At 36.6% G+C, this 14,202-nt stretch overlaps 1 protein-coding gene across 1 annotated transcript in view; it reads left to right on the forward strand.

The window, feature by feature from the left end:
* TAF2 (TATA-box binding protein associated factor 2) overlaps nt 1-13,479 on the forward strand; it is a 58,854-nt gene extending 45,375 nt beyond the window's left edge. The window contains exons 21-25 of the mRNA XM_060204923.1: nt 581-690; nt 2,212-2,441; nt 3,430-3,535; nt 5,254-5,376; nt 12,703-13,479. Coding sequence (XP_060060906.1) covers nt 581-690; nt 2,212-2,441; nt 3,430-3,535; nt 5,254-5,376; nt 12,703-12,965 — 832 coding nt within the window. The 3' untranslated portion in view covers nt 12,966-13,479. The remainder of the gene's footprint in view (nt 1-580; nt 691-2,211; nt 2,442-3,429; nt 3,536-5,253; nt 5,377-12,702) is intronic.
* Nucleotides 13,480-14,202: the final 723 nt, after the last annotated feature.

A 14,202-nucleotide genomic window follows, 5' to 3' on the forward strand; every position in this document is an offset into this window, starting at 1 on the left:
TCTTTCTTTCTTTCTTTCTTTCCCCCTTCCTTCCTTCCTTCCTTTTGGGATTAATATACAGTTGACAGTAAATACAATAGTTCAAACATGCATAACATTTCCCAGTTTTCCACATTACAGCTCAACCCCCACTAGGCCCTCTGCCTCCTTTTTCTTTTATCTGAGAAAGTCAACACAAAGCAGTGAAGGCTCAGCAATAAAAGAAAATGTTTTCCAGAATTACTGTAGGAAAGAGGTTTTTATTATTATTTCAAAGGAAGACAACATCTTAGCCTTTATGTAAAATTTTTACCTCATTATATTTATTTCTACTGACCTATCTCTTCTGTAAAATCTTTTCAAGAAATTAGAATTCCCTTTTAGAAATAGGGAAAGGTTGGTTAGGAATACAGAGTCAGCTTTTAGAGGACTTCTTTGCACACTAGAGTCTACAATGTTAACAGTAACAAAAATAAAATATTTGAAATATAATGTCTTTTGAAGTGAAACTAAAATGCAAAGGCAAATCTAATAAAAGAGATAATAAAATTGGAAGGAGAAACTGTTACTAATAACATTTTTTTTCCTTTTTGTTTTGCAGACATAAGATTCTAAATATGTTGACTAAGAATCCACCATTTACTAAGAACATGGAATCCCCCTTATGCAATGAAGCCTTGGTAGATCAGCTTTGGAAACTTATGAATTCTGGTAAGATAATAGTTATTTTAAATTTTTCTAAATGGTTGGATAATTTTTATCTTAAATATATATATATCTACTTCCCCTTTTTAATGGGGCATTGCTTAGCTCTTGGGGCCAGGGATTGAACCTGGGACCTCAGATCCTCAAGTATAAAGTCATTTGCATATCCATTATGTCATCTGCCCCACCGAAGGGGAATATTTAGGACACCCACCTTGGCAGTGTTGCTTGCCTTTGTAACCTTGCCTGGTCAAGGTAACAAAAATAATTTATGTTTAAATGTCACAGATGGTTAAAAGAGCTACAAATATGAAAAATCTCATTTTAGTAAAAGTAGTTTAAAAATAATGTTTTAAATATGTTTTTATGTTTCTGATACGTTGAGTTTTTGCTAATGGTTTTGGCTAATAAATTCCATCAAAATTTAGACTGAAATGTGTTTTGCTCAAAAAAAATTACATTGTTGGAGCCTGGATGGTGGCAGAGAGGTAGGTCACAGGACCTAAAATCATGAAGTCTTGGGAATCTGGGTGGTAGCACACACAGTAGAGCACACATATTACCATGCAGAAGAATCTGAACTCAAGCCTTTGGTCCCTTCTGCAGGGGTGAAGCTTCATGAATGGTGGAGCAGTACTGCAAATATCTCTCCTACCTCTCTGCCCCTCTACTTACTCCTCTCTCCCTTGCTTGCCCTTTAATGAAAAAACAAAATAAAATAAAAACATGGGGTCCTGAGTTCTGTTCCTGGCACCATCTATCAGAGTGATGTTCTAGCTCTCTCTTTAATAAGTAAATAATTAATAAGTAAATTAATCTCTCATTAATAAGTAAATTTTCTTTTAAAATAAATTGTTGTTAGATAATAACAGAACTTCGAAGGTATGTTTAGTCTGTTTGTTTTTTACTCTGTACAATATTGGAGAATAAGTTGTCCTGTCTGTCTCATTAGTGACTATTTAATTCAATCACAATGAAGTACCAACTTCTGATTCATTAAAAAAAAAATAACATTAAAATATTCAGTGAATGTATAAATTCTGTTTGGCATTATTTTAACTATAGATTTAGTCACCAAAGCCAGTGTTTCATTGAAATACAGTATGATCCCTATCCTCAAGAGTATTCAGAAAATAGCATATGAACCAGTATTCCTAAATTATTTTTCCTGTGAGTTCCCTTAATTTTTTTCTATTTATGGTTATCTTGAATATTAAGAGAACTCTCACTTAGATCTAGTGCATAAGTTTAGAAGCTTATCAAGGATCATTCAGTTGCTATGTAGTATGAACTCTACTGTGTTGAATTGATTCATAACAAGATTGCCTAATTCAGTAACTATGATAGATCATAACTTTGAGAGAAGCAAATGAAATACAAGGATTTCTCTCATCCTGTTAGGGAACATATTTTGGATAAAACAAATATGTCTTTAAGATTAATGAGACAATTTCTGTGAAAGATTTGCAGCTTATTAAATATATATGCGTGAACATACAAATTGCCTTTGTTTTTTTTCTTACTTAGGTACATCACATGACTGGAGATTACGGTGTGGTGCTGTGGACTTGTACTTCACACTGTTTGGCCTCAGTAGACCCTCTTGCTTACCCTTGCCAGAGCTTGGGTTGGTACTTAATCTAAAAGAGAAGAAGGCTGTCTTGAATCCCACCATAATACCAGAAGTTATAGCAGGTAGTCAAGAAGCGACAATGAATCCAAGCAGTCATGCACAGCTAGTTGGATTTCAGAATCCTGTAAGAGTTACGTCTTTACCATAAGATTCAGTATTGTTATATAAAACCATGTAGAGTGAAAATTGAGTCCTTTGAATGGCATATTTTAAATCTACTGTTTTAATGTACTATTTTTAAAATGCTGACTGATAATTTGTTTCTTACTTTAAAATTTGTGTAATGCTACTGGTAAACTGTATAGCTACACGTATGTTGTGCTACCAAACTATTTACCCCTTTGAGGATGACATTATTTCTTTGCATGGTAAAAAATTTAAGTGAATACTTAAATTTTAGGTAACCTGTCTTTTGATATAGGTTAAGAGGCAAACTGTTTGAATACAGAGAGCCCAACCTTTTTTATTTGTTTCTTGAACACAACTTTTGCCACTCTGGACTTTTTAAAAATTAATGTATTTATTTTCCCTTTTGTTGCCTTGTTGTAGTTATTGTTGTTGTTGTTAGATAGGACAGAGAGAAATGGAGAGAAGGGGAGAGAAAGATAGACACCTGCAGAGACCCACCTCACTGTTTGTGAAGCGACTCCCCTGCAGGTGGGGTGCCAGGGGTTCAAACCGGGATCCTTTTGCCAGTCCTTGCACTTTGTGCCACCTGCACTTAACCCACTGTGCTACCTACCACCTGACTCCCTCTGGACTGACTTTTTATTAGTGATTAGTTTTTTATTAGTGATTATTTACCACTTATTTCTTCTCTTATTGGGGGAGGAACTATGTATAGCCCACCACAGTTCACTAGTTCTTACGTCAAAACAAGAATAAGTTTTAGTTGTTGCATATTTCCAGTCAGCTTTGGTTAGAGGTTGAACTTCATAATCTTTTCTATCTCTTAATACTTTTTGAGAAAGAAAGATTACTAAATGCTAAGAAAGATTACTTTTCCTTCTAGGATTTTTGGAGTGTACCTCTGTTACCTTTCCTAAATGCTAAGATTCATACATAAGTTGATTAATGCCTCCCCCCTTTGTTTTATGTTCATGTTTTTTCAGTTTTCAAGTTCTCAAGATGAAGAAGAGATTGATATGGACACTGTTCATGATAGCCAGGCTTTCATTTCTCATCATTTGAACATGCTTGAAAGACCATCAACTCCAGGTAAGATTATTGTACACTAGTACATTAATCCCTATGATAAAGGAGAAAGTTTATATGCTACTGCTATGGTAAGGTATGTTACTTTATTTTCAAAGGAACTTCTAGAGCTTGAAAATATAAGTATAGGGGTCAGGCGGTGGTGCACCTAGTTAAGCATATCACCATGCCTAAGGCCTCGGGTTCCATCCCCTGCTCCCCACCTACAGAGCTGTTTTCACAAGCTATGAAGTAGGTCCATACGTATCTGTCTTTCTCTCCCTCTTTCTTTCTCCCTGTTTTTTTCTGTCCTATCTAAAAAAAAAGGGAGGGGGTGAAGGAAAACTCAGGTATAAAATAGATTGTGCAGTGGCTCAGCAGTGGAAGGTAGAACTTGCTTCTGTGAGACCTACAGTTTGATCCTCAGCATGAAGGAACAATTCGCCCTCTCGTAAAAATAAGTAAATTAATCTTTTAAAATAATTGATTGTTTCAGATTATATTACATGTCAGCATGGAATGAGTTTTAAGTGTTTCTTCTAGTTTGAGTTCCCATTTTATTTTGGTCTCTTTTGTTATTTTATTTTTTTTCTTTTTGGTAGCAACAGAGACAAATTGAAGGGGGATAGGGAAATAGAGTAGGAGAGAGAGAAAAGAGAAAGACACACTTACAGAACTGCTTCACTGCTCATGAAGCTTCTCCCCTGCAGGTGGGAAATAGAGTTATTAACTTGGGTCCTAGTGCATGGTAATATGTGTACAGTACCAGGTACGCCACCACCTAGCCCCATGGTCTCTTTTAAATAGTTAACATACTTCTTTTTTTATCCACTTCCCTCCCTCCCTCCTTCCTTCCTTCCTTCCTTCCTTCCTTCCTTCCTTCCTTCCTTCCTTCCTTCCTTCCTCTCTCTCCCACCCTCCCTTTCTTTCTTTCTTCAAAGTTAAATATTAAATTTAAAATTAAGTATACGTAGCTCTGCACTGAATTCTGCATCTTCATAAAAAGTTTTTGTTATATATTTGTCAAATTATATTCTAAGGATAAATCCCATAAAATAAAACAGTTACATTATGATATACTTGTCTTTAGAAGATTCTCATAATTATTTATATAATAAACATGATTATTATATAAATATAATAAATTATACAATAAACATTATATGGAAAAACCAATTTTAGTAGAAATCATCAAATCTGTGACTTTATAACTTTACCTACTTGCTCTTATCAGCATTTTTTAATTTTTAGTGATAAAGCTGTAATGTAACCTTGCCTGTATGTTGTGATGTATAGTAGTAAAAGTAGCAACTGTGAAGCTGCCTCACATAAGAGATCATAACAATTATTTACTCTGCCCATTTTACAGATTACTATTCTTTTAAAAAATACTTATTTTACAAGACCACTTTAACATATTGAGGTGCTGTGGGTCAAACCAGAGGATTTACATATGGAACCATTGACCCACCGCACCATCTCCCAGGACATACGAACTGCTTCATGTTTACAGTTAACTTGAATGTCTTATTAATTTGATAACAACTGTCTTATAAATGATTTCCACCAATAAAGTAATTTGAAGGGAAGTTTGATATAGTACAAAAAGAATATTAATGGTGTAACATACCAATTATGAAGTAATATAAAGTTCAACAAAGGTATAAGAATTCTTCTTGATAATTTTTTTTCTTTTGTGGAACAAAGAATTGAGTTCGTCTTTTCCTACTTTGACATTTTAGGGCTCTCTAAGTATAGGCCAGCTAGTTCCAGGCCTACTATAATACCTCAGCACCCATCGGGCTGTGATGGCACACCTAGTACAAAACCCCAATGGAATATGGAGTTTTCACGAAAAGGAACAGGTAAAATTATTACTATTATTTTACTTTGTTTTTGTAGAAATTTATAAACTTCATTGAAGAGTTTTTTAAGCTAGACTTTTTTTCCCTTCATTTTATTGGGGTAGGGGGCTAAATATTTATAGTATAGTTGTTGACATGATGGTACAGTGTCTCATTTTCCCTGTGGTGGGTGTCTACAAACACTCTAATCTCTAACCTGGCTTCTTTTCCACCAACATGCATCCAGACCCAAACATCCTCCCCACCCCCTCCCTTCTCCCAGAGTCCTTTGCTTTGTGGCAATATATCACACCCATGGATATTTTACTATTTCAAAAATAATGCATTCCTATCAATAGATAACTTGGAAATAATAGTAAATTGAAAATAGGACATAAATCATTTTTTATTATGCCACACTAGCTTTTTTTCCCCCTTATAATACTCTGAAAACATGATATGGAAAAAACCAGTTTTAGTTGAAATCATCAAATCTGTGACTTTATAATTTTATAAAAGTAAACCATTTAGGGGTCCAGGAGGTGGCGCAGTGGCTAAGGCACTAGACTCTCAAAGATGAGGTCCTGAGTTCAATCCCTGGTAGCACATATAACAGAGTGATGTCTGGTTCTTTCTCTCCCTTTCCTATCTTTCTCATTAGTAAATAAATAAAATGTTTTAAAAAAAACACTTATTTCTTCTCACCTCTGAAAGTTATATAACTATTCTTTTGTGAAAACTTGATACTATACCAAGAAAATTTAATTATTTTGTACTAATTGGGCTTAAGTTCCTGAAAGAATATTAAGTGCAGATGTGTATATTACCTAATCTACTCCTTTGATTATCTTCTGTTTACTCAGATCCTGTGTTATTTACAGAAATTAATAATCCAGGCTAGGGAGATAGCATAATGATTGTGTAAAAGACTTACATGCCTGAGTCTCTAAGGTCCCAGCTTGAGTCTCTCAGGTCCCAGATTGAGTCTCTAGTATAACCAGCTGAGCAGTGCTCTAATCAGTATCTTTCCTTTCCTTTTTTTTTTCCCCCCTTCCCCTTCCCCTCCTCTCCCTTCCCCTTTCCCCTTCCCTTTTCTTTCTGTCTACAGTTTGATCTCTAGCATTACATGTGGCAGAGTGATGTTCTAGTTCTCTCCTCCATATCTCTCATTGATTAATAAATAAAACATTTTAAAACTAAAAAGTGTAAGCATTTGATGCTATTGAACTGCTATGGAGCAAAGGTTCAGTCTTCCAAGTTTAGAAAGAACAAAGTGAAAAACAAAATAAAATACCTAAGCAAGAATATTTTTTCCAAAAGTCACTAGTCAAACATTGAAATTCTAGCTAATGGGTTTTGCTTATATAAAACACATTTTATTATATAAACATAAGAGTAACTGTTTATTGATTTGAGGAGCATAGGGATCAACTATGAGTAATAGGAGACTTCAAACAAAAGCAGCATCTCAAATATTTTGGTACTGAGACCTCACACAGTTGGTTGCCTATTTATCGTTGTGTATCTATGCCTTTGCTGTAGTACATTAACACAAAGTATATTTCAGAATGAAATCAGCTGGATACATTGGTAATTATTTTGAGAGTGAAATTTTACTTTCCTTGGACTTTCATGATCTTAATAGTTCCTTAGTATAGTTTTTGTTGTTGTGACTTTGTATTATTACTATAGTTATTAAAATTATACTAGACATGATTATCCTCCAGACAATTAAATTTATCTGGATTTCCAAGAATCAACTCAACTATTGTTCTCTAAGAATTTGAACCTGTTTTAATACATTTTGGGTGCATATTTTTTAATGAACCTTTATAAATTATTTTATTTTTAAATATTTATTTTCCCTTTTGTTGTCGTGGTTATTATTGTTGCATTGATGTTGTCGTTGTTGGATAGGACAAAGAGAAATCAAGAGAGGAGGGGAAGACAGAGAGGAAGAGTGAAAGACACTTGCAGACCTGCTTCACCGCTTATGAGGCAACCCCCCTGCAGGTGTGGAGCTGGACTTGAACCAGAATCCTTATGGTGGTCCTTGCACTTCACACCATGTGCATTTAACCCTCTTCGCTACTGCCTGACCCCCTATAACTTATTTTAAATAGAAAAGTATTCAGAGTCCTTGGACCACTAAACAAGTCTTAAAATTCAGCAGTGAGAAAGACCATAGGATATGAAGGGTACAATTGCTGCCACCATGGCTCTGTATCCCATCCCCCTCCCCTGATTGATAGCTTTTCTGTTCTTTAACCCCGTGGGAGTATAGACCCAGTATTATCATGGTGTACTTGGTAGTTACAACCACTTGAAAAGGTAAGTCAAACTTCTTGGCTAGTGGCCTTATCATTGGCATTAAAAGTGCATTGAATTAAATCTTTCTTATACCAAATATAAAATATATCTACTGGATATATCATCTCTAGCACCTATCATATGCAAGAGAAAATTAAAAGGAAAAGGTTTAAAAGTAAACCATGACCTATCCTCTACTCAGGGCTCAGTTTTCATCTCTTCTGTATGTTACATAGACCCTCCTACTTGTTTCTATCACTTACAGATGATATCAGCAACACATTACACAGTTATCAATTATCAATGGACATGCTAGCTCTAAGGGAATCTTGCACATAAAGGTGTGAGGAGCCAAAACTACTTGGACAAATAGTATTTTATGCAAATCTGGAACCAGCTATTTGTCCAAGTAGTTTTGGCTCTTCACACCTTTATATTAGAATTACCTAGTTCTTTGTCTTTTTTAGATACCTTTCATATAAATTAAGAGAAGTTCAAGATTTAATTCAATATGCTTTTAATGCCAATGATAAGGCCACTAGCCAAAAGGTTTGATTTACCTTTTTAAGTGGTTGTAACTCCTGAGTACGCTCAGTTGTTCATTTGGCAGTTGTCTCTGCTGGGCTGTATAGTTTCCAGTATAATTATTGACTTTTCTACAATGCAAGTAGCTTGGCAGGTGTTTGAGATTACATGATGAAGCTTCTTTTAATGCAGAAAAGAACTTCTAACTCCCAATTGTGCACACAGTTCATTGGAAAGCTCTAAAGTCTGTTGATGTACACTCAATCAGTTAAAAGATAGGGACTAGGATTTATTCTTGAGACTTTATTCTTTAGACTTTTCTTACTACTTTTCATCATCTGAGTATATATTCTGGCAGCTATGAACCTGTTTTTATTTTTTAATTTTGTTTATTTATTATGGATAGAAACAAGATTGAGAGGGAAGGGATGGATAGAGAGGGCTTTAATGCATGTGAAGCTTCCACCTGGCAGGTGGGGACTGGGGGCTTTAACCTAGGTCCTTGCAATAGTAATAGTGTGTATTCAAGTAGATGTGCTACTGCTTGGCCCATGAACACATTTTTCTATACTTATAAAATCAGGAACATGTGATTCATTTAAAATTTAACTCAATTATAGTGGCATACTTAACTGACAGTACAAATCAGATGTCTTATGTTTTATTATTCTTTTCCTGAACAATGACGGGTACCAGTTACTACAAAAGATAGAGATCCCCAGATTTGCTCTATAAATACATTATGTCTTTATTTGTCCATTATTACTAGTGTCAGCAATACCAACAGATCATGAATATGAAACTATTTTATGGTAATAAAATACAAGGGGAAAAAAAGAATGTTTTCTGACTCATTCACATGTTCTAAAATATTGCAACACTGGAAGAAAGTGAGGCAATGGGTCTGTTTGATGCTGGAGTTGGCAAGTATGAGGTCCCAAGTTCAAATTCCAGTTTCACATATGCCAGAGTGATGCTCTGGTTCTCTCACTTAAAATATACAAATAAATCATTTTTAGAAGATGCGATTTGAGGGACCAGGTGGTAGCACACCAAGTTGAGAATACATGATAAACTGCACAAGGACCCAGATTTAAACACTCCCCCTGACTCCCCACTTGCAGGTGGAAGCAGTGCTGCAGGTATTTCTCCCTATCTCCTCCTTCCCTCTCAATTTCTCTGTTTCTATTCAATAAATAAATAAATAAATATTAAAAAAATATTTTATAAATATAATTATATGACTTGGTTGTACTCATTCATTTTTTATACAACTTTTGACAGGAGTGGGGAGGTAGGAGTACAGGGGCTGTAGGAACAGGAGCATTGTGTGATATATATTGAGATGCAGAGATGAAAAAACAAGTTTCCCAAAGAAAAGACATTTGAGCTAAATTTAAAATTATTTAGTATGCTAAAATGTTTTTTCTTCCTCATTCCTCTCTTGAAGTTATAGTTGCTTCCTTGGATAAATTTGCCTCTCCTCTGATTCCCAACCCCACTCCAAGCTAATTCAAGTTTCCTATTTTAGTGAAAAATCCATTGTTTTTACCTAGTCTGGATAAAAAAAAAAAAAAAAAATTTTTTTTTCATTTTTCCCCAGACACTGCTGCAGTAAAGTTTTGAGTTTAACTTTTCTTCTTTTGGTTGACCCATCTGAGTTAGGTATTAAGCTGATAGTTATTATCAGCTTTATATTTAGGAAGATACTGCCTAGTAGGGCTTTCCAACCTGAACATATTTAACGATTTGAATATGAGAAGTCTTTGTTGTAGTGAATCATACTGTGCAGTGTCTGATGTTTTACAGCCTCTTTCCCCCTTATTCACAGATACCAGTAAAACTTGTTACCCCTACCTCATTCACATTTGCATCAACAAAATGTTTCCAGACATTCCCATATAGCCTCTGAGAAGTAGAATCAGCCTTATGTAGAACCACTGCTATACAGTTAAAGTGTGTATTTGAATGTAAGATACTCCCAGCAGTGTGACTCCTTTGTAGGAACTGAATACTGTGGTCTAGATTAGGTAAAGTGGTCTGAGTTAATACAGTACAGTCATAGACAAGATTAACGGGGAAAATTTAAGAAATACTTGAGGGCTAAGGGTTGATAGCACAATGATTATGCAAACAGACTCTCGTGCCTGAGGCACCAAAGTCCCAGGTTCAGTGCCCCGCACCACCATAAGCCAGAGCTGAACAGTGCTCTGGTGAAAAAAAAGAGAGAGAGAGAGATACTTGTGAGATGCATCCAAGTTGGTCATTAATGCAGAAGCGAAGTGGATCTGAGTTTAGGTTTTTATTTTAATTCTTCTTCTAGCGTTTGCCCTTCTTCCGTAGCCAGTCAACAGCGTCAGGTTGAGCCTGATGTAAAGTTTCGAGACCTCCTTTGAATCTGGAGAGGTGGCAGTCGTTGACTATGTGGGTCATAGTCTGTCTGTAGCCGCAGGGGCAGTTCGGGTCGTCTCTGGCTCCCCAGCGATGGAACATAGCGGCGCACTGGCCATGGCCTGTTCGATAGCGATTGAGGAGGGCCCAATCATAACGTGCTAGGTCAAAGCCGGGTTGACGCTTGCAGGGGTCTGTGATGAGGTGTTTGTTCTTTACCTCAGCTGACTGCCAGCTCTGTTTCCAAGAGACTGGAACAGAGAAGTTCAGTGTAGGCGTAGGGGACCAGATTGGGTGACGAGACGTCAAGCGTTGAACAGGGTGGGCGAAGATATCCGCGTATATTGGCAGGTCCGGTCGAGCGTAGACGTGGGAAATGAACTTAGATGATGCCGCATCCCGACAAATATCTGGCGGGGCGATGTTGCTAAGAACTGGCAGCCATGGAACCGGGTTGGAACGGATGGTTCCAGAAATTATCCTCATGGAGGAATATAGTTTGGAATCGACCAGGTGGACATGGGGGCTATGGAACCATACTGGGGCACAGTATTCTGCAGTGGAATAGCATAATGCCAGAGATGATGATTGTAGTGTGGAAGCGCTCGCGCCCCATGAGGAGCTGGCCAGTCTTGCAATGATGTTATTCCTCGCGCCCACCTTTGCTGCAGTTTTTATGAGATGTTTGTGAAATGACAGAGTGCGATCGAGAGTAACGCCAAGATAGACTGGCTGGGCTTCATGCCGGATTCTTGTTTCGCTAAGCTGCACATTAAGCTCACGCGAGGCCGAGGCATGGTGTAGATGGAAAACAGATGATACCGTTTTTGCAGTGCTAGGAATTAGTCGCCATTTTTTACAGTAATCAGATATCAGAGACATGTCTTTCGTGAGTGTTTCCTCAAGGATGTTGAACTTTGATGCCTGAGTTGCACAGCAGATGTCATTGGCGTAGATGAACTTCCTTGAAGAAGTTTCTGGGAGGTCATTGATGTAAATATTAAATAGCGTAGAGCCAGAACAGAGCCCTGGGGGAGGCCACTTGAGACAAGTCTCCATCTGCTAGACTTGTCACCCAGATGTACCCGGAATCTTCTGTTTTGGAGAAGAAACGATATAGTGTTGGCCACCCATGGAGGCAGGCATCTTGAGATCTTGACCAGGAGACCACAGTGCCAGACTGTGTCATAGGCTGCTGTGAGATCAACAAAGACAGCACCCGTCTTTAAATTCTTCTGGAATCCATATTCAATGTAAGTTGAGAGGGCCAGGGCTTGTTACAGGTAGATCTTCCTGGGCAGAAACCAGCCTGGGCGGGTGATAGGAATTTCTCTGTAAGATGAGAAATACATGACAGAAGCTCTGGTGTCTCATTAAAATGAGACACCAGAGCACTGCTCAGCTCTAGTTTGTAGTGGTGCTGAGGATTGAACCTGAGACCTCATAGCCTCAGGCATGAAAGTGTTTTTGTATAACCATTATACTGTTTTCCTGTTTACTGAGGAATGCACCATGTTTCATGATAATGCCAAGCAACCTCTTAGTTCTAACTTTGTTGTTTCATAAATTCGAGAGATGAGAGAGGAGGTGAGCGAGAGAAGACTAAACTCTACTCCACCATTTATGGAGCTGCCCAGTGTATCCATGGTGCTGCCATGCGGTGCTGGGAATTGAACCTAATGCCCAGCATTCCAGGTGTGTGTTCTGCCAGGTCAGCTATCTTCCAACCCCAGAACTACTGTTAGAGATTCCTTGACTAATAGAACTTTCAGAGACATTTGATTTATTTATTCAGATGAGATAAAGAGACTGCAGATAGCAGAACCTTTTATAAACCTCAGCTCTAGTTCTCTGTTCCTTCTAAACACTTCTGTATATTATAACTTGTATAGAACACAACTCAGATAGTCAACTTCCTGGATATAGTGCTGAAAACTTCACTGTGTTTAGATAAAACAACTAATTGGTTGTTTTATTTAAATACTTCTCCCATTTCAAATTATTGCCATGAAAATAATAAACACCTAGACTTTACTTTTTCCTGTGTTGTTACCAGCTTCCTCTTTTTCATTTAATCTTCCTTGTTAGCAGAAATTTATTTGGATGTTTTTCATCTTAAAGGTAGAGAACAGTCACCTTTGGAGATGAGCATGCATCCAGCAGCAGCAACGCCACTTTCAGTGTTTACTAAGGAATCTACATCTTCCAAACACAGTGACCACCATCACCACCACCATCATGAGCACAAGAAGAAGAAGAAGAAGCACAAACATAAGCACAAACACAAACATAAGCATGACAGTAAAGAAAAGGACAAGGAACCGTTTACTTTCTCTAGCCCTGCCAGTGGCAGATCAATTCATTCACCTTCTCTCTCAGACTAAGAGGGAAGAAAAAAAAAAAGACTTTACTCTCATTGTTCAGGAGAATGTATATAATAAAAGCTGTCTTCTGTAAGATATGATAAAAAGAGAAGGGGGGAAATAAGTTGCCTCTGTCATAGAAATTCATCATTTGATTTATAGTATTTTTTATATACTTAGGATCTTATGATTAAAAAAAAGTGTTACATAGTTCTGAATGAACCATTTCATCTCATTTCTTCCATAAAACACCCAAGCAAACTTCGTAAAGGCCCTCAGATCCATTGGCAGCTTCACATTCACATTCTACTCTCCATGTGCACAGCCAAAGTCAATTATGTTTTAAAGCCTTTGGTGGATGTTGTGGGGGCAAAGTTACGTCTTAAACAGAAGCTACTGCCAAGACTGTGGTAAGACCACTATTTCCATTGATATATTGTATTTGGAACTACTACTAAAAAAAAAAAAGACTTTTCTACAGGGATCTTCTCTGTTGCACTGGGTGTGTGTATGTTACTATAAACTTAACATCTGATTTTATGAAGGAGGATATGAGATGTTTTCTTTTGCCCTAAAATATTGAAATTTTCAAAACCAGCTCTTATTTTAAAAAAATTAAATAAAATAACTTTGGTCCAGTCATTGATTTTATAATGTTGGAATTTTCACAGTTGTTCTCAAATCAAGATGTCTATAAGCTTTTTGTTGATGTTATGTGAGTGAATGTTCATATAGAATATTTTCCTTAATGTGGACAATTTACACACACATACTAAGTCTATTTATATTATAACATAAAGTATGATACTTTAAAAAGATGGGTTTATATATTGTTTGTCTGTTAACTTGGGCATAAACAATTCAGCTCCATGTGAATATTCAAGAAGCAATTAAAGATAGATGAAACATTTTAGTTTCATATTTAAACTATTTTTTAAATTTCTGAATTTACTATGTGCTTTCTTGTTTGTTTTTAAATTTTCTTTTCTTACCTGTTCTATTCTCATTATTTCTTTTCAAAAAGTTGGGCAAAATACTTTCCAAGCATAGATGAATTAAGAGTGGGACCTAATGTTGGATTTTTCTTAGCTCCTCTCTCTGCCTCCACTTACGATGATGTCATTCACCCTCCCTCCTTTGTGTCTTACACAAACCCATAATTCAAGTCTATTTTGATGTTGTTATGAACAAGAGCTGATAATAGATGTCCCTTTAAAAGAAATGTGTAAAAATTAATAGTGGAGGAAGGCGTCATCAG

This window comes from Erinaceus europaeus, chromosome 1, assembly GCF_950295315.1.
Source record: "Erinaceus europaeus chromosome 1, mEriEur2.1, whole genome shotgun sequence".
In the NCBI taxonomy this organism is placed as follows: domain Eukaryota; kingdom Metazoa; phylum Chordata; class Mammalia; order Eulipotyphla; family Erinaceidae; genus Erinaceus; species Erinaceus europaeus.